General features: G+C 38.3%; 2 protein-coding genes and 1 non-coding gene across 3 annotated transcripts in view; 1 reads left to right on the forward strand and 2 right to left on the reverse strand.

Annotated features, from left to right (window-relative positions):
- The window catches only part of UBE2R2 (ubiquitin conjugating enzyme E2 R2), a 123,545-nt gene that overhangs the window by 1,682 nt on the left and 95,572 nt on the right, over window positions 1-26,291 (forward strand). The window lies entirely within an intron of this gene.
- On the reverse strand, window positions 8,932-25,735 carry LOC119876775 (TATA box-binding protein-associated factor RNA polymerase I subunit D-like). The gene is made up of 2 exons (XM_038551645.1): window positions 25,682-25,735; window positions 8,932-9,630 (listed from the first exon to the last, which is right to left on the reverse strand). The coding sequence occupies exons 1-2, from the start codon at window positions 25,733-25,735 to the stop codon at window positions 9,043-9,045; spliced, it is 642 nt and encodes a 213-aa protein (XP_038407573.1). The 3' UTR covers window positions 8,932-9,042.
- Window positions 18,686-18,788, reverse strand: LOC119874068. Its single transcript, XR_005367292.1, has one exon. It is a non-coding gene; the product is annotated as a U6 spliceosomal RNA (small nuclear RNA).

Raw genomic sequence — 26,291 nt, forward strand, 5'->3', positions numbered from 1 at the left:
CTAGGGAATCCATTTAATTTTATTTCCAAAATTAAGTAAAATAGAGCAGTGAGTCAATCTTTGTTTTGAAGGGAGGGGCTATCTTGGCATAAGTTTTAAATGAATATCTTAGTCACGTAGTCATGATGTACATTTTTAGGAACTACCCAATTACTTTTTTCTATCCTTCTAAAGGTAGAGAACCTTCAGTGTCAGCTTTGAAATTGGGTCAACTTTGTAAAAATGTGAAGAATTGACGGGGGTGGGGGTTGATGTTTAATAGTCACGCTTGTGGTAGTCTGTGAATACCTAGTAAAAGCACATTTTTAGAATATTGTGTAAGAGCAGTACTTTTACTAACTATGTGCTTAATCTCTTGTGGTCACCATAAACTATACCTTTTAGATGCAGCTACTAAGGCAAAGTTATTAGTGACAAAGTGAAGAAGATATTAATGTGTCTACTGGCTAACTTAAGTGACAAAGTTTAATTCCCGTAAAGTATTAGTTGGGACAATTAATAGTCAAGGTGAATGGGTACTAATTAGAATACTTCCACCTCACTGTTTTTTTAAAAAAAAAAGCAGTGTCAAAGGAATTAATAGTTGCAAATTGTAATATTTTTGCTTAAGTAGCAGGAAAAGGATTGTGGAGAATCCTCTGTGTTTGAAATAAGTACTATGGGAAGAGGATTCCCTACTATGGCAAACATTGATTTCAGTTAAATGTTTTGTAATTTCTGTCGTATTAAGAAAAGATGGTTGAATTTCAATGTATATTTTAGATTTCTTAATCTTTTTACCTTTAATTGTGACATTTAAAAACATGAAAATTCTTAGGATTTACTGTTGTATAAAAATTCTGTCATTTTGTTTTATTCCTTGTTAGATGGCTTTTTATCCCAAAAGTCTTTTGTTAGAAAAAGGCAAATTTATGGTCATGAGTAGTTAACACTGGTGGTAGGTCTAAAACCATTGTTTTTTTTTATTTCACTGCTTTTGTCATAAAACAAGGCTTTTAGTGTGTTCCACTACAGCTGCAGTTAAAAGTTGGCACAGACCTTTTTCCACCACTGTTCTACCATATCAAATGATAGTTTTTGAATATTTAGTATAATTTATTTTCAAGTTAAATTGTTTCCTCTGTTTTGCATAATAGTTCCTGAAGGCAGTGGGACTGAATTTTTCATGTTACTCCTTTAACTTTCACATATTAATAGGTTTCTTACTGATCTTTCTTTACATGAAATCCTTGGCTCCAGGCTGTTTTAACTATGGCATCCGTTGTGGTAGAGATTGGTGAGACCTGTATTTCACAAATTTTTTTCAGTTCATCATAACCTTTGTTTTTTAAGTATTTCAAGTCTGTGTTTCTTAGCTATGGGGCTAAGATGGGTAGCATGTATGACGGGTAAAGGTAGTTTCTTGTGCCTGTTTTTCTGGATATCATAAAATCTTTTTTTAAAAATTTTTTTTTATAAAATCTTTTTTTGGCTTTGGTTTTTGTCCAGTTTCTTGATCTTTTGGACTTGCTGAGTGAAACATCTTTGTTGCTTCTACTTTTCCTCTAGGGGTCAATTGTTACAAAACGCAAAGTATGAGATGACTTGGAATAGAGAACACCTCTGAATTTAATTTTGCTACTGTGGAGCGAGTTGGAATTTTATTATGTTATTGGACGAATGAATTGTTGATCAAGTGAGCAGTTAATGATAACTTTTAACAAATTCACTCCATTCATTTAAAAAGCACTATCTTGGGCAGCCCAGGTGCCTCAGCGGTTTAGCGCCGCCTTCAGCCCAGGGTGTGATCCTGGAGACCTGGGATCTAGTCCCACGTCGGGCTCCCTGGATGGAGCCTGCTTCTCCCTCTGCCTGTGTCTCTACCTCTCTCTCTGTGTCTCTCATGAATACATAAATAAAATCTTTTTTTTTTTTTTTAAAGCACTATCTTGGGGATCCCTGGGTGGCTCAGCGGTTTAGCGAGCCTGCTTCTCCCTCTGCCTGCTTCTCTGCCTCTCTCCGTGTCTATCATGAATAAATAAATAAAATATAAAAAAAAAATAAAAAGCACTATCTTTTCAAATAACTCCTGCTAATGATTATAACAGTATGGCTGCTTAGGTATAGAAGAGAATCTCTTTGGGAGGTTCTTTGGAACTCCTCCTGCATTATTTATCTGAAAGCGTGGTAGGGTGGAGTCTAGAGATCAGAAAAAAGAGAGTGCTTAGGGGTTCGTGGCTGGCACAGTCGGTAGAGCATGTGACTCTTGATTTCAGAGTGGTGAGTTCGAGGCCCATGTTGGGTGGAGAGATTACTTTGAAAGAAAAAGTGTCTTTTTCATAATGTTCATAGTATAAAAGTTTAAATGATACAGAAAACTTAAAATATTGCAGTTAACTTTTTGTAGTTTTTGTTTTTATTCAATATATATATATTTTTAAGATTTTATTTATATATTCATGAAAGATAGAGAGGCGGAGACACAAGCAGAGAGAGAAGCAGACTCCATGCAGGGAGCCTGATGTGGGACTCCATCCCGGAACCGTGGAATCACACCCTGGGCTGGGCGGAAGGCAGGCACTAACCGCTGAGCCACCCAGCTGTCCCTTTATTCAATAATTGTATTGAGAAAGTGAAATAAATATAGGTTCTTCCATTTTTGGAAAACTTCAAACTGATAATTTAGAAAAGTATTTGTCATATACTAAAAGTTTTCCATAATCAGCTTCTTTAATAGAAATCAAAATGTAAGTCTGATAAAGAAACTTTTCAGGGGCGCCTGGGTGGCTCGGTCGGTTAAGTGCCTTCAGCTCAGGTCATAATCCCAGGGTCCTGGGATCAAATCTTCTGCTCAGTGGGGAGTCTGTTTCTCCCTCTTCCCTCCCCGCTGCTTGAGCTCTTTCTCTTGCTCACTCAGATAAATAAAATCTTTTAAAAAAACCATTTAATAATTTGTAAAACTAACAGATACATATTATTTTCATTTATTCTGGAATAAATAAATCTATTTCTTGCCCCCTCTCAAAAAACAAAAACAAAACCCTGCGAAATTTAACATTTGGGCCTGGCAGTGTCCTTAATATTATGACATACTGTGTTTTGTGACTCTTAATTCCTAATATGTAGTTGAAACAATTATTTTATGAAAGTGTTTCTTAGGGCAGCCCCGGTGGCCCTGCGGTTTGGCCCCGCCTTCGGCACAGGGTGTGATCCTGGAGACCCGGATCCTGTCCCACGTCGGGCTCCCTGCGTGGAGCCTGCTTCTCCCTCTGCCTGTGTCTCTGCCTCTCTGTGTCTGTCATGAATAAATAAATAAAATCTTAAAAAAAAAAAAAAAAAAAGAAAAGAAAGTGATTCTTAGAGGCACCTGAGTGGCTCAGTGGTTGAGCATCTGCCTTTGGCTCAGATTGTGATCCCAGGGTCCTGGGATCAAGTACTGCATCAGGCTCCCCTCTGCCTCTCTGTGTGTCTCATGAATAAATAAATAAAATCTTTTTAAAAAAAGTAATTCTTAGTCTTTTTATTATGTGGATCTTTTAAATTTAAATTTTATTTTATTTTATATTTTATATTTTATATTTTATATTTTATATTTTATATTTTATTTTATTTTATTTTATTTTATTTTATTTTATTTTATTTTATAGAGAGCACAAGCAGGGGGAGCAGCAAGCAGAGGGAGAGGGAGAAGCTGGCTCTAGGGAGCCTGACGCCTGGGCTCCATCCCAGCACTCTGGGATCATGACCTGAGCCAAAACCAAGAGACAGATGCTTAACTGACTGAGCCACCCAGACACCCCTATATGGATCCTTTTGAGAAACAGTTTTCTTTGGGAAAACATTGGTACATGTGAACTAGTTTGTATACCTTTTCAGAGGGTTTACTGACCCTCTGACAGGTTAAGAATTCCTGTTTTATGTGAATAAAAGACACCTGAGTTACATGGTGTAACTTTTCCAGTGCTGCTCTCTCTCTGCAAACAGGAGTGTGGTCAACGACTGTACAAAGACATTGTGTACTCTGCTAGGGGAAGTATATTAGTATACATTTAGTACATTATTGATAACGACATTATTGAAAATTAGGACAACATTAAGTATCCAACAAAAGATAAGTTATGGTAATTTCATGTAATGGAAAATGTTAACATTAATGCTTGTGATTCAGTGTTACCTTTTTTTTTTTTAAAGATTTTTTTTAAAATTTATTTATGATAGTCACAGAGAGAGAGAGAGAGGCAGAGACATAGGCAGAGGGAGAAGCAGGCTCCATGCACTAGGAGCCCGATGTGGGATTCGATCCCGGGTCTCCAGGATCGCGCCCTGGGCCAAAGGCAGGCGCTAAACCGCTGCGCCACCCAGGGATCCCTCAGTGTTACCTTTTAAAAATCTTAAATTTTCTTTTTTTTTTTTAAGATCCTATTTATTCATGAGAGACACACACAAAGAGAGGCAGAGACACAGGCTGAGAGAAGCAGGCTCCATGCAGGAAGCCTGATGTGGGACTCCATCCCGGGACTCCAGGATCACACCCTGAACCAAAGGCAGATGCTCAACTGCTGAGCCACCCAGGCGTCCCTAAAAATGATTTTTAAAATATTTATTTGACAGAGAACACAAGCAGGGGGAGCAGCAGGCAGTGGGACAGGGAGAAGCAGGCTCCTCATGGAGCAGGGAGCCTGATGTAGGGTTGATCCCAGGACCCTGGGATCCTGACTTGAGCTGAAGGCAGAAGTTAAAATGAGCCACCCAGGTGCCCCTCAGTGTTAACTTTTTATTTTTATTTATTTATTTTTTTAAAAGACTGTTTATTCATGAGAGATACTGGGAAAGAGGCAGAGGCATAGGCAGAGGGAGAGAAGCAGGCTCCATGCAAGGAGCCTGATGTGGGACTTGATCCCGGGATTCCAGGATCACACCCTGAGCCAAAGGCAAATGCTCAACCACTGAGCCACCCAGGCGTGCCCAGTGTTAACTTTTTACTTTTTATTTTCTTTTTATTTTCTTTTTTTTTTTCAGTGTTAACTTTTTATTTTTTTATTTTTTTATTTTTTTCAGTGTTAGCTTTTTAAAAAGCAAGTTACTAAATTGTACCAAATGAATGATCCCAGTTTTGGAAAAAAAAAAAACAAAACAAAAACCAAATACGTAATTTTGTGCCTGTGTAGAAGAAAAAAAAAATAATTCCTGTTTTAAAGAATTTGGACAGGCAAATTATAAAGTAGTGCTTCTTTAAAAAACAAAACAAAACAAAACAAGAAAACAGGGGCAGCCTGGGTAGCTCACTGGTTTGGCGCTGCCTTTGGCCCAGGGCCTGATCCTGGAGACCTGGGATCGAGTCCCATGTCAGGCTCCCTGCATGCTTCTTCTCCCTCTGCCTGTATCTCGGTCTCTCTCTCTCTCTCTCTCTCTCTCTCTCAGTCTCTCCTGAATAAATAAAATCTTAAAAAAAAGATAAAAAAATTTTTTTAATTGTATAATGAGCCTGTCGATTAAACCTATCTTCTTCTTCTTCTTTTTTTTTTTTTTTAAAGATTTTATTTATTCATGAAAGACAGAGAGGGAGAGACATAGGAGAGGGAGAAGCCGGCTCCCTGTGGGGAGCCAGATTCAGTACTGGATCCTAGGACCCTGTGATCATGACCTGAGCCAAAGGCAGAAACTCAACCACTGAGCCACCCAGGTGCCCCAAACCTATCTTATTTCTTAATTTTTCCTCAGTCACTTTAAGAATGCCCCCTAGCACTCTTAGCTGTAACCTTTTCTGGAAGCTAAACTTGTCTTGAGTGCTGAGTGAACTAAGGCAACACTGTAAATGGAAACATAGTTAATATCCAGTAGTTTGGGGTACTACTGTAGATATAGTTTTAGTGTTCCCCCACTGCTCCCCCATGGCAAAAGTATAGTGCCTCAGTATTTTATAGAATATTCTTTTTAAATATTTTATTTGTTTATTCATGAGACACACACATACACACACACACACACACACACACACACACACAGGCAGAGACATAAGTAGAGGGAGAAGCAGGCTCCATGCAGGGAGCCGGATGTGGGACTCGATCCTGGGACTCCAGGATCACACTCTGAGCCAAAGGCAGACGCTTAACTGCTGAGCCACCCAGGCGTCCCTAGAATATTCTTTTACCCTGTTAAGTTGATTCCAAGATGTTTTTTTTTGTGTGTGTGGTTTTTTTTTTTTAGTTTTTAATTTGTTGGAAATTGGGATGTGTATTAAAATCTGTGAAATCTTAAATTAAGTTCCCGTCAGCCAGGTGGCTATGAAGACCTAGTTGTGGGAGAACCTTCCATTGAAATCTTTTTTTTTTTTAAAGATTTTATTTATTTATTTATGAGAGACATAGAGAAAGGCAGAGACACAGACAGAAGGAGAAACAGGCTCCTCGCAGGAAGCCTGATGTGGGACTCAGTCCCCTTGCCCGGGATCATGCCCTGAGCCAAAGGCAGATGCTCAACCGCTGTGCCACTCAGAGGTCCCTTCATTGAAATTTTCTAATAAAATTTTTTTGAATGCCAACATCAGTGTCTTAAATTTGATAAAATGTTTCTTTTGAATGATGGATTTGAGCCCTAACTAATACTTTGCAGCATGTTGACTGCTTTTTTTCAGAGATTTGTGTTAGTAAGCAATATTTATTGAGTTTGTCAAAGACAAAGCACTGTTTGAAGAGTAGCTACCTTACAGATAGTAAGGGAGAGTGTTAGGACATTGGTAATCATAGAGCTTTTTTTTTTTTTTTTTTAAATATTTTATTTATTTATTTATTTAACACAGAGAAAGAAAGAGCCAGAGAGCACAAGCAGGGGGAACAGCAGAGGGAGAGGAAGAAGCAGGCTCCCTGCTGAGTAGGAAGCCTGATTGTGAGGCTTGATCCCAGAACTCTGGGATCATGACCCCAGCTGGAGGCAGATGCTTAACCAACTGAGCCACCCAGGTGCCCCATTCATAGAGCTTTTATAAATGATCTTCTTAAAAATCTTTGGTTAGATTTTATAGAAATGTGAGGTGTCTGTGTTCTGCATGCAATTGTAAGTGGTAATTTAAGTCAAAGCTTTAAAGTTGTGTGTGTTTTTAAGATTTTATCTCTCTTTGAGAGACAGAGGTAGAGTGCACACAAGAGCCCCTGGGCAGGAAGGGGCAGAGGGAGAGGGGAAGGGACAAGCGATTCCCCCTGGAGTGCAAAGTTGGAGGCAGTGCTCATCCCAGGACCCAGAGATCATGACCTGAGCTAAAGTCAGATGCTTAACCCACTAAGCCACCCAGGTGCCCCAAATTTTAGTTTTAAGACCAGTTAGAGCATTTTTCAACATAACTACAACCTGTCATGGTAAAACCTTCTGTTCCATCTTTGCAACTTAGTATTACTGACCCTAGTATAAGGTTCCTTAAGAACCTGTCTTGTTGGAGGCAAGTGAAATAAAGGAGGCCATCTAACAGATCGTTCCACCTCTGCTAATCTAGTTATGGGGAAATAACAGGAAGAGTTAGAAATTCAGGGTTTAGGACTACAGAACTCCACCTTGCTGAGAGGTCATCTAATTCTTGTAAGTTCCTGAACTTCTTTTATACTGTTTCACATATAGCTACAGAGATGTCTGAGCAAGACTGAGCCTCTTTGGATGTGTTCTGTCAACATAGAACTAATTTATTTTTACTTTATTCCGTAAGAAATTTGTTCTTCAGAGTTTATACTTATGTACCTTTAAATGAAGTGATTCTGAAGTGAATGGAAAATAGATACCAAATTGAACAGATAATTATAGATCAGATTCCCAATGTCTGTATGTAAATATTCTATATGAGAATTTGAAAATTCAGATTTTGGGGTAGCCTGGGTGGCTCAGTGGTTTAGCGCTGCCGTCAGCCCAGAGCGTGATCCTGGAGATCCGGGATCCAGTCCCATGTTGGGCTCCCTGCATGGAGCCTGCTTCTCCCTCTGCCTGTATCTCTGCCTCTCTCTCTCTCTCTCTCTCTGTGTGTGTGTGTCTCTCATTAATAAATAAATAAAATCTTTAAAAAAATTCAGATTTTGGAAAAATATTCAAGATACATCGACAGTAAGTAGTCCACTTTATTTTTTTAATTTTTTTTAGTAGTCCACTTTAAACACTTTCATTTGATTTGTTTTAATAAGAAATGTAAAAATGTTTTTGTTATAACACAAATAGTAAATTGCTGTTCTGAACCTATTGGCAAGGTAAGTAGAATGAGTACCTAAAACATACTAAAATCTTTGCTGTATCTATTTGCAGATACACGCTGCTACTATCCTTAGTACAGTAATGTAGATATTAGTATTTGGCATTTATTGAGTGCTTATAATGTGCCACATACTTTACATAGAATATTTCATAATCCTTTGAGGTTTGGTTACTGTTACTCTCATTTTATTTATAGGGAAACTGAGTCACACAGAGCTCATTTAAGTTCCCTAGGGGTCCTCAGCTAGAAAGTTGTAGTATCAAGTTGTAGTACTAGACTGCTTGACTTTATTATTTTTTTTAAAGATTTATTTATTTATTTATGATAGACATAGAGGCAGAGACACAGGAGGAGGGAGAAGCAGGCTCCATGGCGGGAGCCCGACATGGGACTCGATCCCGGGACTCCAGGATCGCGCCCTGGGCCAAAGGCAGGTGCCAAACCGCTGAGCCACCCAGGGATCCCCGAATGCTTGACTTTAAAGCCTGTAGTAGTATTTTACTGAGATCTTCTTACTACTTTGTATATGTTTGAAGGTATAAAAGTGGAGCTTTAAGGAAATTAAATTTATGAGGTTTTTATAAGGAACTATTTAAAATTTTACATAAGTTTTTTGTATTTAAAATTAATAAATTTTTATTTAAGATATTTGACAAAGTTAATAAATTTTTATTTAAGGTATTTGACATGTGATTCCTTCTGCTGGCAATCACCATAGTTCCAAAGCCAGAGTGATGATCTTCAAAATAGCACTTTTAAAACAAACTTTTGTTCAATCCACAGCTGTCACTGTCCTTTAAGTCCAGACACTGTTTTCAAGTGAAAAGCCTTAATATTCATATTCCTATCTCTTCCTTTTCAGACCATTCTATCCTCTGTCCCATGTTTTTGGATTTTGATGCTCTCTTTTTAGACGAAGCAGCTGCTTCAGTATATTTCTCTTGTCCTAAATACAGATTCATTTTCTTTGGTATTTCAGAACTTACTATGAAATCATTATTGTCCACCAATTTGATATCACATCCATCATCATGTTCAAGAGTTGTTGCAGCCTCTTCCACTGTTTCTGACTCTTCGATAGGAGAGAGAGATCCATCATCATCCAAGTATTTGTATCTACGACTGTCAAAATCTTCCCTTTCTAAATCTTCACCAACATTCATTTGTTTCAAGGATTCCTTGAGATAGTATTCATACTTCAATTTTTCAAGGTAGTTGAAAAATCCTCTTGCCACCGCTTGCTCAAAGGTTAAAATCTTTCTCCATGGTAATGGCTTTTGTACATTCTCAGATTCTAAAAATGGGAACCCAGATCCTTTGTCTTTAACTTGTTTCTTATTTATTTGGGAGCGTCTAGTGGTTTTTCTTCCTTCTAGTCTTCCCCTTGGTCTTTCTTTTAGCTTATATTTCCTCTTTTTACGTTTCTTTTTTTTTTGAATCTTTCAAAAATAGCTTTTAAAGTCAGTGGTCTTGGGATCCCTGGGTGGCGCAGCGGTTTGGTGCCTGCCTTTGGCCCAGGGCGCGATCCTGGAGACCCAGGATCGAATCCCACATCGGGCTTCCAGTGCATGGAGCCTGCTTCTCCCTCTGCCTGTGTCTCTGCCTCTCTCTTTCTCTCTCTGTGACTATCATAAATAAATAAACATTTAAAAAAAATTAAAAAAAAAAAAAGTCAGTGGTCTTGGTTCAAAAGAGGAGTCACTAGATGAATCCCTTGCTTCAACACCTCCAGATGAATGAACAAACTTTCTAATAGGGTTTCTTTGCCCCTGTTTTGGTAAGGGACACACTGAGTCTTAAATAAGCTGCTACCAGAAGAATTATCACTTTCATTGTCAATTTCTACAGCTGAAGTAGATGCCATTATAGGTTGAGAAAATTCGTTACATATTCTCCCCCATGTCCTCTCCAAATTGTATTCACCACTTGTTTGCTTCAGAGTTCTCAACAACCACGCGGAAGGAAAGAATTTTACATAAGTTTAAAGGTCACAAGGACAATTAACTGTCCCTCCAATTATGGGTTGAGATTGTTATGATGACTTCAGTTTATATCTTAAATTCACTGGAAAAAGCAGATTTTTTGTTGTTGTTTTTGGACTGCTTGAATTAGAGAATGATAAATCCTATTGCAGAAGGATTTTTAAAATTTTAATTAATTACTTAATTAAGAACAATTTACTTATTTATTTATTCATGAGAGACGCACAGCACAGAGAGAGGCTGAGGGAGAAGCAGGCTCCATGCAGGGAGCCTGATGCGGGACTCAATCCCAGGACTCCAGGACCACGCCCTAGACCAAAGGCAGGCACTCAACTGCTGAGCCACCCAGGTGTCCCAAGGATTTTTGTTTTTCAATTGGCAAATTTGTTTAGTAGCAACTTTCTTATTAAGCAGGGAGTAGGGGATCCCTGGGTGGCGCAGCGGTTTAGCGCCTGCCTTTGGCCCAGGGCGCGATCCTGGAGACCCAGGATCTAATCCCACGTCGGGCTCCTGGTGCATGGAGCCTGCTTCTCCCTCTGCCTATGTCTCTGCCTCTCTCTCTCTCTCTGACTATCATAAATAAATAAAAATTAAAAAAAAAAAAAACAGGGAGTAGGTTGGTGCTGGTGTTGAGAAATACACATCTAAGAATACTAGTTCTGGGGATAGAAATGATATTACATCTCTCACAGAAATGACAATAGGAGGATGATACAAGGAAGTAAATTAATGCAATATTGGGTTATGCTTTTATTTTTTTTAAATTTTTTATTTATTTATGATAGTCACACACACACAGAGAGAGGGAGGCAGAGACACAGGCAGAGGGAGAAGCAGGCTCCATGCACCGGGAGCCCGACGTGGGATTTGATCCCGGGTCTCCAGGATAGCGCCCTGGGCCAAAGGCAGGTGCCAAACCGCTGCGCCACCCAGGGATCCCTGGGTTATGCTTTTAAAATAATAATTCCCTAATACTTTTCGAAGTATATTTAATCAGAATAGGACACTTGAACAGTTTAAGGTTAAAGCTTTTTTTTTTTTTTTAAACATTTTTATTTATTTATGATAGTCACACACACACACACACACACACACACACACACACACACACACACAGAGAGGCAGAGACACAGGCAGAGGGAGAAGCAGGCTCCATGCACCGGGAGCCCGACGTGGGATTCGATCCTGGGTCTCCAGGATCGCGCCCTGGGCCAAAGGCAGGCGCCAAACCACTGCGCCGCCACCCAGGGGTCCCTGGTTAAAGCTTTTTTGGTTGTTGTTCTTTCAGCTGAGTCTGTTAAGTGGTATTCCTTACCTCTCAGCATCTTTAGAGGCACCTGTGTGGCTCAGTGGTTGAGAGTCTACCTTTGGCTTAGGTCATAATCTGGAGGTCCTGGGATCAAGTCCCACATTGGGCTCCCCTTGGGGAACCTGTTTCTCCTTTTGCCTATTTCTTTGCCTTTCTGTGTCTCTCATGAATAAAATAAAATCTTAAAAAAAAAAATGATGTGAATATAGGGGCACCTGGGTGGTGCAAAGTCTCTGGCTCTTTATTTCAGCTCAAGTCATGTTCTCAGGGTGGTGAAATTGAACCCTGTGTTGGGCTCCACACTCAGCACAGTCTACTTAAGAGACTCTCTGTCCCTCTGCCTCTGGCTTTCCCTAAAACTAAATAATTTTTTAAAAAGAATTTATTTATTCATAAGAGACAGAGGCAGAGGGAGAAGCAGGCTCCGTGCAAGGAGCCTGATGCGGGACTCAATCCCAGGACACTCTGGGATCACACCCTGAGCTGAAGGCAGACGCTCAACCACTGAGCCACCCAGGCATCCCAATAAATAATTAAATGACATGTGAAAATAAAGTATTACACTAATTTTCCCTGTGCCTTTGCCAAGAATTTCAGAAGAAAAGTTTCAGATTATTTGAAGGCTATTGTCAACCACTGAGCCACCCTGGCATCCCTTCACATGTCATATTTTTTTTTTCACATGTCATTTTTGATTGAAAAATAGGATTATTTACCAGGTTGAATCTGAGTCAATTTTGGATATTAAACAAAACAAAGTCCACACTAAAGAAATAAGGATATGCCACTAATAAGAACATTAAGAAATTGTACAATAGGCTCTGAAGGCAGTTCTCAGAAAAGGAATTCTGAATTGTTTTGAGCAGTGTGGGTGTAGCACTGTATGAGTGGGGTAATATAGCCAGTCTTCTGAGGTATTTGCTCTGAAGGGAGCAAAACTTGTTTGAATTCTTGTAGTTGGACTTTAAAAAAAAAAAAAAAAAGAAACCCTTATTACTTAAGGTCCATCTTGATCTTAATCAATCAGCTGCCTTTTCCCCCATTGGGTAAACGGATAATGGTGTATTCAAGCTGTTAAGGACTAAGCCCTGTGGAAAAACTCTGGTGCTAAGGTTTGCTTTTGTTTTTGTTTTTTTCAAGTATAATAACTGTGTTCTCAGGGTTCCTACCCTGTGTTCTTTGGAATTTGTTAATCATATTTCAACATTTACTCTGAATAAGACAAAATTTGCTAGACAAAGAGTGAAATGCCTTATTGAAGATATGGAAATTATGTATAATTTAGATTTAAGAGTTTTTTTTTAAGATTTTATTTATTTGAGAGAGCGAGAGAGAACGTGAGCATGGAGGAGAGGGAGAAGCAGATTTAGAATTTAAAGAATCTTGTGTTAAAAGGGCTGTAGGGGGCACCTAAGTGGTTCAGTCAGTTGAATGACTGACTCTTGGTTTTGGCTCAGAGGGTCATGATTTCAGTGTCCTGGAATCAACCCCTGCATCAGGCTCCACACTCAGCTGGGAGTCTACTTGTTTTCTCTCTTTGCCCCTCTCCTGTCTTGTGTTCTCTCTCTCTCTCTCACTCTCTTTCTCCCAAATCTTTTTTTTTTTTTAAGATTTTATTTATTTATTCATGAGAGAGATATACACACGGAGAGAGGCAGAGGCACAGGCACAGGGAGGAGCAGGCTCCATGCAGGGAGCCCGACTTGGGACTCGATCCCAGGACTCTGGGATCATGCCCTGGGCCAAAGGCAGGCGCTAAATCTCTGAGCCACCCAGGGATCCCCTCTCCAAAATCTTTTTAAAAAGGGGGGTGGGCTTTAAAATGAGTGCCCTTCCTGAGCTTTTAATTAATCTCTACCTTATGTAACTTTTCTGCAGATTTTCTTTTCTATTGGTGAAGTATGGAATGAGTTATGTACAAAGAGATTCCTTACATTAAAATAATGTTAGGAAGTTGCAAAACTGGAAAAGTTACTTGAGGATATATAACTATTATATTAAGGAAATCAGTTATTTCTAGTGTTAAAATTTTTTTTCTATTGTGATCAAATCTGGTAGTGTGTGTGTCTAAATGCTCTTAGATCATGAACTCATTAAGAAATGCCACTGGGGGGGATCCCTGGGTGACTCAGCGGTTTAGTGCCTACTTTCTGCCCAGTGCATGATCCTGGAGTCCTGGAATTGAGTCCCACATCGGGCTCCCTGCATGGAGCCTGCTTCTCCCTCTGCCTGTGTCTCTGCCTCTGTCTCTCTCTCTCTGTGTCTCTCATGAATAAATAAATAAAATCTTAAAAAAAAAAAAATGCCACTGGGTCTTTGAATTTCCTTAGCACTTGACAAAGGACCTAAAAGAGTAAATGCTTATGTTTTAGGGAGTCACATTCTTTGAGAATGACAGCTCCCTTCTCTCCAAATTCTGCATGCAATTTCAAGGAATTACTGATACTTGAATTTTCTTCATAGACCTTAGGTGGTCAGCCCCTAGTCTAGGACATGTGGTAGACTAAAATGGCTAAATATATTTGTACTGCTTAGTTACTCATGTTCTTGATGACTAAAGTTTTAGCTAAAAATTAAGATTGAAATCTTGGTTATATAGTAATATAGCAAATTATGATCCTTGTGTAGGATTCCTCTTGTAATTTAAATACTATAATACTGGGGTGTCTGGGTGGCCCAGTCCAATAAACAGCTGCCTTCTTCTCAGGCCCTGATCCCAGGGTGCCCCCCCACCCTGGCTTGTGTGTGCACCCTTTCTTTCTCTAATGAATTAAAATCTTTATTTTTTATTTTTATTTTTATTTTTTTAAAGATTTTATTTATTTATTCATGAGAGACACACACACAGAGAGGCAGAGACACAGTCAGAGGGAGAAGCAGGCTCCATGCAGGGAGCCCGACGTGGGACTCGATCCCGGAACTGCAGGATCACACCCTGGGCTGAAAGGCGGTGCTAAACTGCTGAGCCACTGGGGCTGCCCTTAATAAAATCTTTAAAAAGTACTGTAAAACTTATTTAGGAGAGGTTAAGAATTTTATTTTTTATTTTTAAAAAATATTTTATTTATTCATGAGAGACAGAGAGAGAGGCAGAGACACAGGCTGAGGGAGAAGCAGGCTTCCTGCAAGGAGCCGGATGTGATCCTGGGATCCAGGATTGAGTCCCACACCCTGGGCCAAAGGCAGATGCTCAACTGCCGAGCCACCCAGGCGTCACGAGGTTAAGAATATTAGAGCAGTGTTGTGAGAGGCATTAACAAAACCCGACGTCCATAGCAATCTAGACCTCTATTTCTATGGTCCCCTGGAGATAAAGATTGCTGTACCTCACTTGGAAAATATAATGAAAAAGAACAAAATAACCTGGTTCTGTTTTAGCCTTGCTTTTTAGAATATCAGAAGACATATTTTATTTTTTATATTTTATTTTATTTTATTTTTTAAAAGATTTTACTTATTTTTTCATGAGAGACACAGAGAGAGACTCAGAGACACAGGCAGAGGGAGAATCAGGCTTCATGCAGGGAGCCTGATGTGGGACTCGATCCCGGAACTCCGGGATCACGCCCTGAGTTGAAGGTGGACGCTCAACTGCTGAGCCACCCAGGTGTCCCTGTTATGAATATTTGGTTCTTGATACATTAAAAATCAGAGTAATTACAAAAGCACATTTTTAAAGCTGTATTTGTGCTTTGATAATATTCTATGTGCATACATTGTAGGTAAAGAATAACTTTGGTGAAGTTTAGCCAAATGTGTGTATATATATATACCCCCATCATATATACTAAAGTCTTCTAAATAAAAGATTCATTACATCTTCTATATGCTGTTTACATATATACCCTGATTGAATTAATTATTAACAAGGTGGTGTAAGGAGGGGACTTTTAAAAGTAGGTTAAATTACTATATGTGTGAATTATTATAAACAAGCTCTCCTGGGTTATTGTTTGAGCTACCAAATATGTCCTGAAGTGTACATCTCTCATTAGGCCTATTAGACATTTCTACTAGTATGGCTTTTTAAAAAAAAAATATGTCTTATTTATACTAAAGAGTTAAACACTAACTGGATTCTACCTTTCTTCGTAAGTGTCTTCTATATTGGGTTTATCCTCCAATATATATCCTGGATATTGGACAGTGTCTACCTACTCCACAAGCCTAGAAGCTGGAAATCAGTGAAGATGATTTCTGCTTCCTTTTTCCACATATCCAATTATTTTTAGTACCTCATGTCTTTGGTATTTATCTCCTCTTCATTCCTACTGCTACCATGTAAGTTTATACTCATTTGTCACTCACTTGGACTGCAACAGTAGCCTCTACTGTCTTACATCCCTCCAGTCAATGATGCTACCAGAGTAACCTTTCTAAAGCTCTAATCTGACTTGTTGCAAAATAAATAAATAAATAAATAAATAAATAAATAAATAAATAAATAAATAAATAAATAAATTTTAAAAAAGGAAAGAAAGAAACTACAAGCTCATCTTACTTAAGTAAAAATTTTTTTGTGTGGCATACAGGGCCCTTCATGATCTGGTTCTTACTTGCTTTTCCAACTGTATGTCTAGTTCTTTCCCCATTGGTAATTTTTGACAGTGCTGTTGCCTAAGTTGTTATTTTCCTGGAATGCCCTTCACAACTTTCTCCTACTGTCTTTAGTCCGGGGAAACTCCAACTTATATTTTAAAATCCAGTTCACTGAAGGAACTGAAAACTTCTCGGGTTCACCCCCTCTAACCTACACTCCTAATTAAATTGTTTTAAGGGAAAGCCAGACATCCTGTCCTTTCATCCTTAAATATTGGCGTCCCAAAAAGATACAAGTTCCTTTTAAAAATGTAATTGTGTTATTATTATTATTGTTTTATTATTTTCTAAAGTAGGCTCCACAGGTGTCCCTCTTGGATAAACTTCTGAGTGAGTTTGAGTCAGGGTCCAAAATAAAATCCACAGGGGTACCGGGGCAACTCATTGGTTGAGTGTCTCCCTTTGGTTCAGGTTGTGGATTCTGAGGCCTGGGATTAAGTCCTCTGGCTATGTCTGTGTCTCTCATGAATAATAAATAAAATCTTAAAAAAACAAAATAAAATCCACAGTTACATCTGGTTGATATTCCTCTTAAGACTTTCTTAAATTGATAGATTTACCTCTCTCTTTTCTCTTTTTCTTTTTCTTTTTCTTTTTTTTTTTTGAGAGGGGGAGGGAGAGCTAGAGAGCAGAGAGAAAAAGAATCTTTTTTTTTTTTTAAAGATTTTATTTATTTATTCATGAGAGACACAGAGAGAGAAGCAGAGACACAGACAGGGAGAAGCAGGCTCCATGTGGGGAGCCCGATGTGGGACTTGATCCTGGGACTCCAGGATCACGCCCTGAGCGGAAGGCAGACGCTCAACTGCTGAGCCACCCAGGTGCCCCCTCTTTTTCTTTAAGAAAAAGAATCTTAAGCAGGCTCCATGCTCAGTGCAGAGCCTAGTGCAAGTTCTGTCTCATGACCCTGATAATGACCTGAGCTAAAATCAAGAACTGAACGCTTAACCAACTGAACCACCCAAGCGCCCCCTCTTTTTTAAATAAACAACTTTATTGAAATATAATTCATATGCCATACAATTCACTTATTTAAATATATAATTGAGTATTTTTTAGTATATTCACAGTTTTACAACCATTATAAATTTTAGAATATTTTTATCACCTAAAAAACTCCCATACCCATTATCAGTCACTCCCCGTTTGTTCCCAAGCTCTAGACAGCCAGTCTACTTTCTATGATTATATATTTGTCTATTCTGTAAATGTACAGGTTTATATTTCATATAAATGGGATCAAATATAATATATGGTCTTCTGTGACTGGCTTCTTAGCCTAATATTTTCAAAGTTCCTGTGTTGTAACATGTATCAATACTTCCTTTTCATTTTTTTTTTTTTAAGATTTTATTTATTCATGAGAGGCACAGAAAGAGGCAGAGATAAAGGCAGAGGGAGAAGCAGGCTCCTTGTGGGGAACTCAATGCGAGATTCGATCCCCGGACCCTGGGATCACGACCTGAGCCAAAGGCAGATGCTTAACCACTGAGCCACCCAGGCATCCCATTCTTTTTCATTGTTAATGTTCCAGTGTATGAACATTTGAATTGTTTTCTACTATTTGGCTATTGAAAATAATGCTAATATGAACATTAGTGTACAAGTATCACGGCGCACATGTTTTCATTTCTCTTGGGTATTTAGAAATAGAATTAGAAATAGAATTATTTCTATGATTCTAATAATTCTAATAGAATTATTGGGTCATATGAGAACTCTGTGTACCATTTGAGGAACTGAGACTATATTCCAGAGTAGCTGTACCTTTGAATAGTCCTACCAGAAATGTCTGTTCTAATTTCTCTGCATCTTCACCAACACTTTTTTCCTCTCTCTTTTTTTAACTTTATTTGTTGGCAATTGAATATGTTTAACTACTGAACTGCTCTCTTCAGTTTTAAGGAATTCACTGTTGGAACAGGATAATTATATTGTATTACAAACTGAAGGATATTATCATAATACTAAGCGTAATAGAAGGTTACTATGTTTCTAACACTGGGGTCACCAGACATAATCATGGAAAGCTCTAGCCCCAAACTTAGCTAGCTCCTTATTTATTCCACAAGATTTCTTCTCTGCTTTAATTAATAAAACTTCCCATGCAAGGTCTAGTTATATCTCACCTTCTCTATCTCATGGAACCAAATTTAGGTTAGTAGATTTGGTGGAGAAAAATACTAAATCCCTTGGCATGAAATCTATCATGTAGGCATTATACTGGAATTTCATAACATTAATGATGTAATGGGGGACATGTAGTAAGGGCATTAATTTATTTGTTTTCTAGGAAAAAATTCAAGCAGCTTAAAAGTCTTTCTCTCCCTGAAAATCACTTAACTATCATTTAATCCTCCAGAAAAATATTCTGTGCATATATAAATGTATCTATGCATTTTTAATTTTCAAAATTCAATTTTCCAGCATATAGTATAATACCCAGTGCTCATCCCATCAAGTGCCCTTCTTAGTGCCTGTCTCCCAGTCACCCATTCCCCTGCCTGCTCCCCTTCTGTAACCCTTTGTCTCCCAGAGTTAGGAGTCTCTCATAAGTTTGTCTTCCTCCAATTTTTCCCCACTCAGTTAAAAAATAGGGAGTGCTTCATGAATTTGTGTGTCATTTTTGCACAGGAGCTATGCTTTATCTCTGTATTCCAATTTTTAGTATATGTGCTGCCGAAGTGAGCACTCTGCATTTTTGAACTATAAATATAGTTATACTTAGGGGTGCCTGGGTGGCTCAGTCACTTAAGTGTCCGACGCTTGGTTTAGGCTCAGGTCATGATCCTCAGGGTTGTGGGATCCAGCCATGGGTCAGGCTCCCCACTTTGCAAGGCCTCTGCTTGAGTTTCTCTCCCCCACCCCTTACCCTGCTTGCATACATGCATGCTCACTCTTTATCTCTAAAATAGATCTTTTTTTTTTTTAAGAAAGATTTTTTTTATTCATTTGAGAGAGCAAGAGAGAGTGAGCAGAAGTATGGGAGGGGCAGAGGGTGAGAGAGAAGCAGACTCCCCACTGAGCAGGGAGCTGGTTGGGGGGCTTGATCTCAGGACCCCAGGATCATGACCTAAGCCAAAGACCGATGCTTAGCTGACTGAGCCACCCAGGTGCGCCTAAAATAAATCTTTTTTTTTTTTTATTTTTTTTTAAGATTTTATTTATTTGTGAGAGACACAGAGAGGCAGAGACATAGGCAGAGGGAGGGCGAAGCAGGCAGGCTCCCTGTGGAGAGCCCGATGTGGGACTCAGTTCCAGGATCCTGGGACCATGACCTAAACCAAAATAGAGTCTCAACCACTGAACCACCCAGGTGCCCCTCTAAGTCTTAAAAAAAAAAAAAAAAAAAAAAAAAAAAAAGGGATTATATTTAACATTTTTCTGCATCTTTTAAAATTAGTGGTTTATCTTGGAGATCTATTATCAATATTTATGGATTGTCTCAGCATTTGTAACTGTTGCACAATATTCCAATTAAGGATATACTTTATTTAACTATTTCCCTATTGATTGTTAGTTTTTTACTCTTACAAGCAAAGCTGAAAGGGACGTTTTTTCATATCTAAATTTTTGTGAATACGTTTGCTGGATTAAAAGATAACTATTTAAATCTTACTAGAAAGTCAAACTATCCTTAAGAAATACTAGTTTTTATTACATAATGTGTATGGGTATTGTCAAAGTATAAAAGTTGCAATTCTGATAAATCAGCTTTAATTATGGTGGTTTCTTTTGTGAATGAAATTTAGCTTTCATGTCATTGGCCATTTGTAACAAATACATGTTACCTATACTTGTCCTTTGCTCATTTTTCTTTAGGTTAAGTTTTTATTTATTTTAAATATGATAAAGGCCGGACACCTGGGTGGCTCAGCGATTGAGCATCTACCTTTGGCTCAGGTCGTGATCCCGGACTCCTGGGATCGAGTCCCACATTAGCTTCCTGCATGGAGCCTGCTTCTCCCTCTGCTATGTCTCTACCTCTCTCTCTGTGTCACTCCTCATGAATAAATAAATAAAATCTTAAAAAATATATATAGGATAAAGGCTGTTTGTATAAAGAAGATAAGTCATTTGTTAGATGTATTGCTTGTTGCAAGTATCTTTCTACATGTGTCATTTGTAGATGATGTAATTTAAAATATTGTACTTAAAATTCTGTCCCAGTTAAACATGAAGATAAACATGGAGAAAATTGTGTTTGTCACTGTCATATCAGTAGGATAGAAGAATTTGTAGGGTTTAGAGTAGGCTCTCCTAATTATCATGTGGATAATTCATATCCTATGAAGAAACTTTATACATAAGAGTTACAGACTGATACAGTTACTGTATTTTACTGTGAAAATAGTAACACCTTTTAAAAAATAAAATGTTAGTCCCTCTTGTAAATTGACACGTTTATTGTAGAAAGTTTTAAAAACTTCCTGAACCTATGAAAAAGTCACTTGTATTGAAGCTACTTAAAAATAAAACTTTTTTTTTTTTTTCCTAAGTAAACTCTGTGCCCAGTGTGGGGCTTGAACTCATGACCCTGAGATTAGGGACTGAGCCAGCTAGGCACCCCTAGAAATAATAATTATTTTAGTATATTTTCTTCTGAATATGCCATCGTTCATTTAAAAAATCAGATACTGTGTATTTTTTTTTAGATTTTATTTATTCATGAGAGACACAGAGAGAGGCAGAGACATAGGTAGAGGGAGAAGCAGGCTCCCTGCAAGGACCCTGATGCGCAACTCCATCTTTGACCTGGGATCATGCCCTGAGCCACCCAGGCATCCCTGTGTATTCATTTTTTCAAACTTAATGGATTTTGAACATTTTCCCAACTATCTATTATTTGATCTTTTCTCTTTTGTTGGACCTGGGGATTTATTTTGCTTTATTTTTTATTTTTTAAATTTTATTTTATTTTTTTATTTTTTTTTAATTTTATTTTAAATTTTGCTTTTTTTTTTTTAAATTTTGCTTTTTAAACAATGCTATGTTGAATACGTTTTTTATATCTATATTTGTGTGTTTTTCACATTAGTTCTGGTAATGGATATATTTGGTCAAAAGTTATGAACTTCTCTGTAATACTTGTGGAGAGGATACTTTGAACTGGTTTTGACAAGATAAGGTGCAATAGTAAAAATACCAATTTCCTGGAGGGCTAAGAAATCACTAAAGAGTCAGGAGCCTGGGTGGCTCAGTTGATTAAGTGTCTGCCTTTGGCTCAGGTCATGATCCCAGGGTTGTGGGATTGAGCCCCACATGAGGCTCTTTGTGCAGCAGGGAACTTGCTCCTCCCTCTCCCTCTGCCTCTTCCACTCCCCCTGCTTGTACTCTCTCTGTCAAATAGATAAATAAAATCTTAAAAAAAAAAAAAAAAAGGTTGGCTACTATGCCTTGGTTTTAAGTAATTATATATGGAAAATTAAAGAAATTAGCTCAAACAAAATTTTTAAAGAGATTTTATTTAAGAGTGTGTGTGTGTATGTGTGAGTAGGGTGAGGGGCAAAGGGAGAGAATCTCAAGTCAACTTCCCACTGAACATGGAGCCTGCCTTAAGTCTCTTATCTCACATCCCATGAGAGATCATGACCTGAGCAGAAACCAAGAGTCAGAAGCTCAACTGACTGAGCCACCCAGACGCGGCAGCCAAAACAGTTTTGAAAAAGGATAGCAAAGTTAGAAGATTCACAATACCCAACTTTTTTTTTTTTTAAAGGTTTTATTTATTCATGAGAGACACAGAGAGAGGCAAAGACATAGGCAGAGAGAGAAGTAGGCTTCATTCAGAGAGCCCGATATAGGACTCGATTCTGGGACTCCAGGATCATGCCCTGGGCAGAAGGCAGGCGCTCAACCACTGAGCCACCCAGGTGTCTCACAATACCCAATTTTAATATGCACTATACAGTAATGCCAGTCAAGACAGTGTGATATATTGGACTAAAGAAACAGAGAACCCAGAAATAGATTTTTTAAAAAGATTTTATTTATTTATTCATGAGAGAGAGAGAGAGGCAGAGACACAGGCAGAAGAAGTAGGCTCCATGTAGGGAGCCCGATGTGGGACTCGACCCTCGGTCTCCAGGATCACACTCTGGGCTTAAGGCAGTGCTAAACCGCTGAGCCACCCGGGCTGCCCCCAGAAATAGATTTATACAAATTTGGTCCACTGATTTTTTTGACAAAGGTGCAAATATAATTCACTGAAGAAAGGATAGTCTTTTCAACATATGATGTTGCAAAAATTGCTCATCTGTATGTTAAAAAGTGAGCCTCAACCTGTATAATGTATCATATGCAAAAATTAACTCAAAATGGTTCATAAATATAAATCACAAAGCAGTAAAACCCTTGGAAGATAGCATTGGAAAAAGTCTCCTTGACCTTGAGTTTGGCAAAGAGCTCTTAGATGTAACACCAAAGGCATGAACCCTGAAAGAAATAATTGATGAAGTGAACTTCATCAAAATTGAAAACTATTTTCTGTCAAGGACACAGATAAGAGAATGAAAAGATAAGCCATGAACTAGGAGAATGTATTTGTTTTTTTTTTTTTTTTTTTATAATTATTAGTCCTTTCTTTTTTTTTTTTTTTTTTAATTTTTATTTATTTATGATAGTCACAGAGAGAGAGAGAGGCAGAGACATAGGCAGAGGGAGAAGCAGGCTCCATGCACCGGGAGCCTGATATGGGATTCGATCCCGGGTCTCCAGGATTGTGCCCTGGGCCAAAGGCAGGCGCCAAACCGCTGCGCCACCCAGGGATCCCAGGAGAATGTATTTGTAAACTATAAAACTGAGAAAGGAATCAGAATGTTGTGGGGAGGAACATGGGAATCTGGTGGGCATTTCCAGGTGATTCTGATTCCTGATTCTTGTTCTATTCCTGATAATTGGTATGATTCTGTTTTGCTTTATTTTATGAGTAGAATGCCTTTATGTTCCAAAGATACATACACATTTTTTATTAGCCAAAAAGAGGGGCACTTTATTTTTTAAAAGATTTTATTTATTCATGAGAGAGACAGAGAGGGGTAGGGACATAGACATAGGCAGAGAGAGAAGGCAGGTTCCCCTTGGGGAGCCTTATGAGGAACTTGATCCCTCAGGACCCCAGGGTCACAACCTGAGCCAAAGGCAGATGCTCAACCACTGAGCCACCCAGGCACCCCAAGAGGGTACTTTAAAATTTATTTTTTATATTTATGTGCTTCTGTATCACCAAATAACCTCTTTCCATGCAACCATGACACATACACACCTGTGAAATTATAGCCAGAGTTTTCCCCTAAGCTTTGGAATTTTTATGTTAATAGTTTGTATAATTTTACTCTAAGGATATTTGTATATGATGAGGTTTTTTTTTTTCTATATAATGATTTTAGTTCAGACAAGGAAAATAGTTTGATTTTTGTTCAGACAAGGAAATTACTTTGTAACATATCTAATATATTTCTGAGGCAAATATACTATCTCATTTTACTTAGAAAATGAGAATACTAGTAAAAAGTATTGCTAAACTGAATATTTTAGCTTGTTGTGTAATGCTTTACAATCATTTAGAGAAGGATTTGGGGCCTATAAGTAAATCATTTTTATGTCTTCCATGATTAAAACTATCAATGTTATCTTCAGAAACATGGAGAAAATTTAGTTTGTCATTTTTATTTGTGTATACTTCTGTTTACCAGTATGGAGTACTTACTGTGATAAGGCACCATTTTAAGTGCTGAGGATACAGTGAATAAAACAATTGACTTATGGTGCTTATTTCTAGTAGGAGAGAGAGACAATGAACAAAAAATACATGAGATCTTAGAAAGTGGTTAAGTGCTAAGGAGAAAATAGTGAGAAGGTGAAGGTAGGGTCTAAATTTGGGAAGAGGGTATTACAATTCTTTTTGTGTGACATTTTAGATGTTTCTGAAGAAATACCGCTTATGGAATAAGGAAAGGATAGAGCTAACCATGAAGATCCTTGGGAGAATATCTTACTTGAGACCTATAGAATAGTGTATTATTCTTTGTTGTATGCCCTCATGGGCTAATCAAGTAGAAGGCAGTGAGTAAAAGTTGAATTATGTTTACTTTCTGTTGTAAAGGCTTGTAGTTAGGTTTTTGTTGTTGGTTTTGGGGGTGTTTTTTGTTTTGTTGTTTTTTGCTAAGTGCTACTTAGTGCAATTAATTTTGGGGGTTTTTATGGATTGTGATTTTAGTGTCTACAAATGGCTTTAGAGACTATAGACTCAAGGTTAAAACTTAACCTATTAATATTTATTTCTCAGTGGAGTTAGAGAGTGGGCATTATGTATTTTAGTGATCCTTTGACTTTTATTGTGCTAACCTCATTCTTCCTTAATGTTAATAGAGAGGCATTATAAATAGTGGTTAAAAATAAGGGCCCTGGGGGTGCCTGGCTGACTTATTTGGTTAAATGTCTGCCTTTCGTGGTCATGATCTCAGGGTCCTGGGATGGAGCCCTAAATCAGGCTCTGCGCTCAGCAGGAAGTCTGTTTGTCCATCCACTCCCCATTCTCTGTCTCTCTCAAATAAATACAATCTTTTAAAAAATATATGGGCTCTGGAGTCAGATGGCTAGGTTCTGGCTTTAAGCCTGTGGTCCTGGGAAAATTAGTTAACCTCTGTAGGCCTTTAGTTTTGTCTGTAAAATGGGGGTAAATGTGGCCTGTACCTTGTTAGGAATACTGTGAGAATTAAATAGGTTAGTACATGTAAAGGTACTTGGTATGTGCCTGCTGTGTAAACAGCACTCAGTAAATGTTAGTTGCTATTAGTATTAGCAAAACCATTTTGAGTTTTAACTTCATAAGTAATAACATGTGCAAGGCAAAAATATTGTAGTGTGATGTATTTTTTTTAAGATTTTATTTATTTATTTGAAAGAGAGAGGGAGAGAGCAGGAGAGCACAAGTGTTGGAGGAGAAGCAGGCTGCCCATCCAGCAGGAAGCCCTGGGATCATGACCTGAACCAAAGGCAACTGCTCAACTGACTGAGCCACCCAGGTGCCCCTGTAGGATGATATTAAGTGAAAAATTTTATATGCTGAATATCTTACTACCTCTTCTCATATCCCTGGTTGTACTTTCCAGAGGTGTTTGGGTTTTTTTTTTTTGTTTGTTTGTTTTTTGCTTTTTAATTTTAAAAATTATTTTAATTTTTAACTTTTTAAAAGATTTTATTTATTCATGAGAGACACAGGGAGAGAGGCAGAGAGACATAGGTAGAGGGAGAAGCAGGCTCCCTGCGGGGAGCCAGATGCAGGAGTCTATCCCAGGGCTCCGGGATCATGTCTGAGCCAAAGACAGAGATGCTCAATCACTGAGCCACCCTGTTTTTTTTTTTTTTTTTTTTAAGATTTGTTTATTTATTTATGATAGACATAGAGAGAGAGAGAGAGAGAGGCAGAGACACAGGAGGAGGGAGAAGCAGGCCCCATGCCTGGAGCCTGACGCGGGACTTGATCCCGGGACTCCAGGATCGCGCCCTGGACCAAAGGCAGGTGCCAAACCGCTGAGCCACCCAGGGATCCCCACCCTGTTTGTTTTTGTTTTTTAAGCTTACCTTTTCCTCATAGACTGTTTGTTCCAGGTTGTTATTTTGATAAGAATGATTCATGTTAGACTTAACCTCAAGTCTGATAATCTTTGATTATCTGCTCAGTAGTTTTTTTTTTTTTTTTCAGTTGAGGTACACTATATATAAAGTAAAGTGTACATATCTTTAAGTGTACAGCTTAATGAATTTTTAACTATATACTCCTGTATTCACTGCCCAGAACAAGAGAGAATATTTTTAGTGCTCCAATGGGTACCCTTTGTACACTTCCAAGTCCATATGCTTACTCCTTATTAACCACTAATTAGGGGCTCCTGGCTGGTTTATTCATAGGGCATGCAGCTTTTATTTTTTAAATTTCTTCTAAAGATTTTATTTATTTATTCATGATAGACAGAAAGAGAGGCAGAGACACAGAGAGAGAAGCAGGTTCCATGCAGGGAACCTGATGTGGAACACGATCCTGGGACTCTAGGATCAGGCCCTGGGCTGAAGGCAGGCGCTAAACAGCTGAGCCACCCAGGGATCCTGGGCATGCAGCTTTTAATCTCAGGTTGTCAGTTCAAGCCCCACACTGGTTTACAGCTTATTTAAACAAAAAATAAAAGCCTATAAC

This window comes from Canis lupus, chromosome 11, assembly GCF_011100685.1.
Source record: "Canis lupus familiaris isolate Mischka breed German Shepherd chromosome 11, alternate assembly UU_Cfam_GSD_1.0, whole genome shotgun sequence".
NCBI lineage: Eukaryota > Metazoa > Chordata > Mammalia > Carnivora > Canidae > Canis > Canis lupus.

Bases quoted from the DNA above. Each gene is read 5' to 3' on its own strand.
- LOC119876775 (XM_038551645.1), bottom strand. From the start codon at position 25,735: ATGAATCATTCTTATCAAAATAACAACCTGGAACAAACAGTCTATGAG. The intron at 9,631-25,681 runs GTAAGCTTAAAA...CAAAAAAAAAAG, and splicing joins AAACAGTCTATGAGGAAAAG to AAACGTAAAAAGAGGAAATA.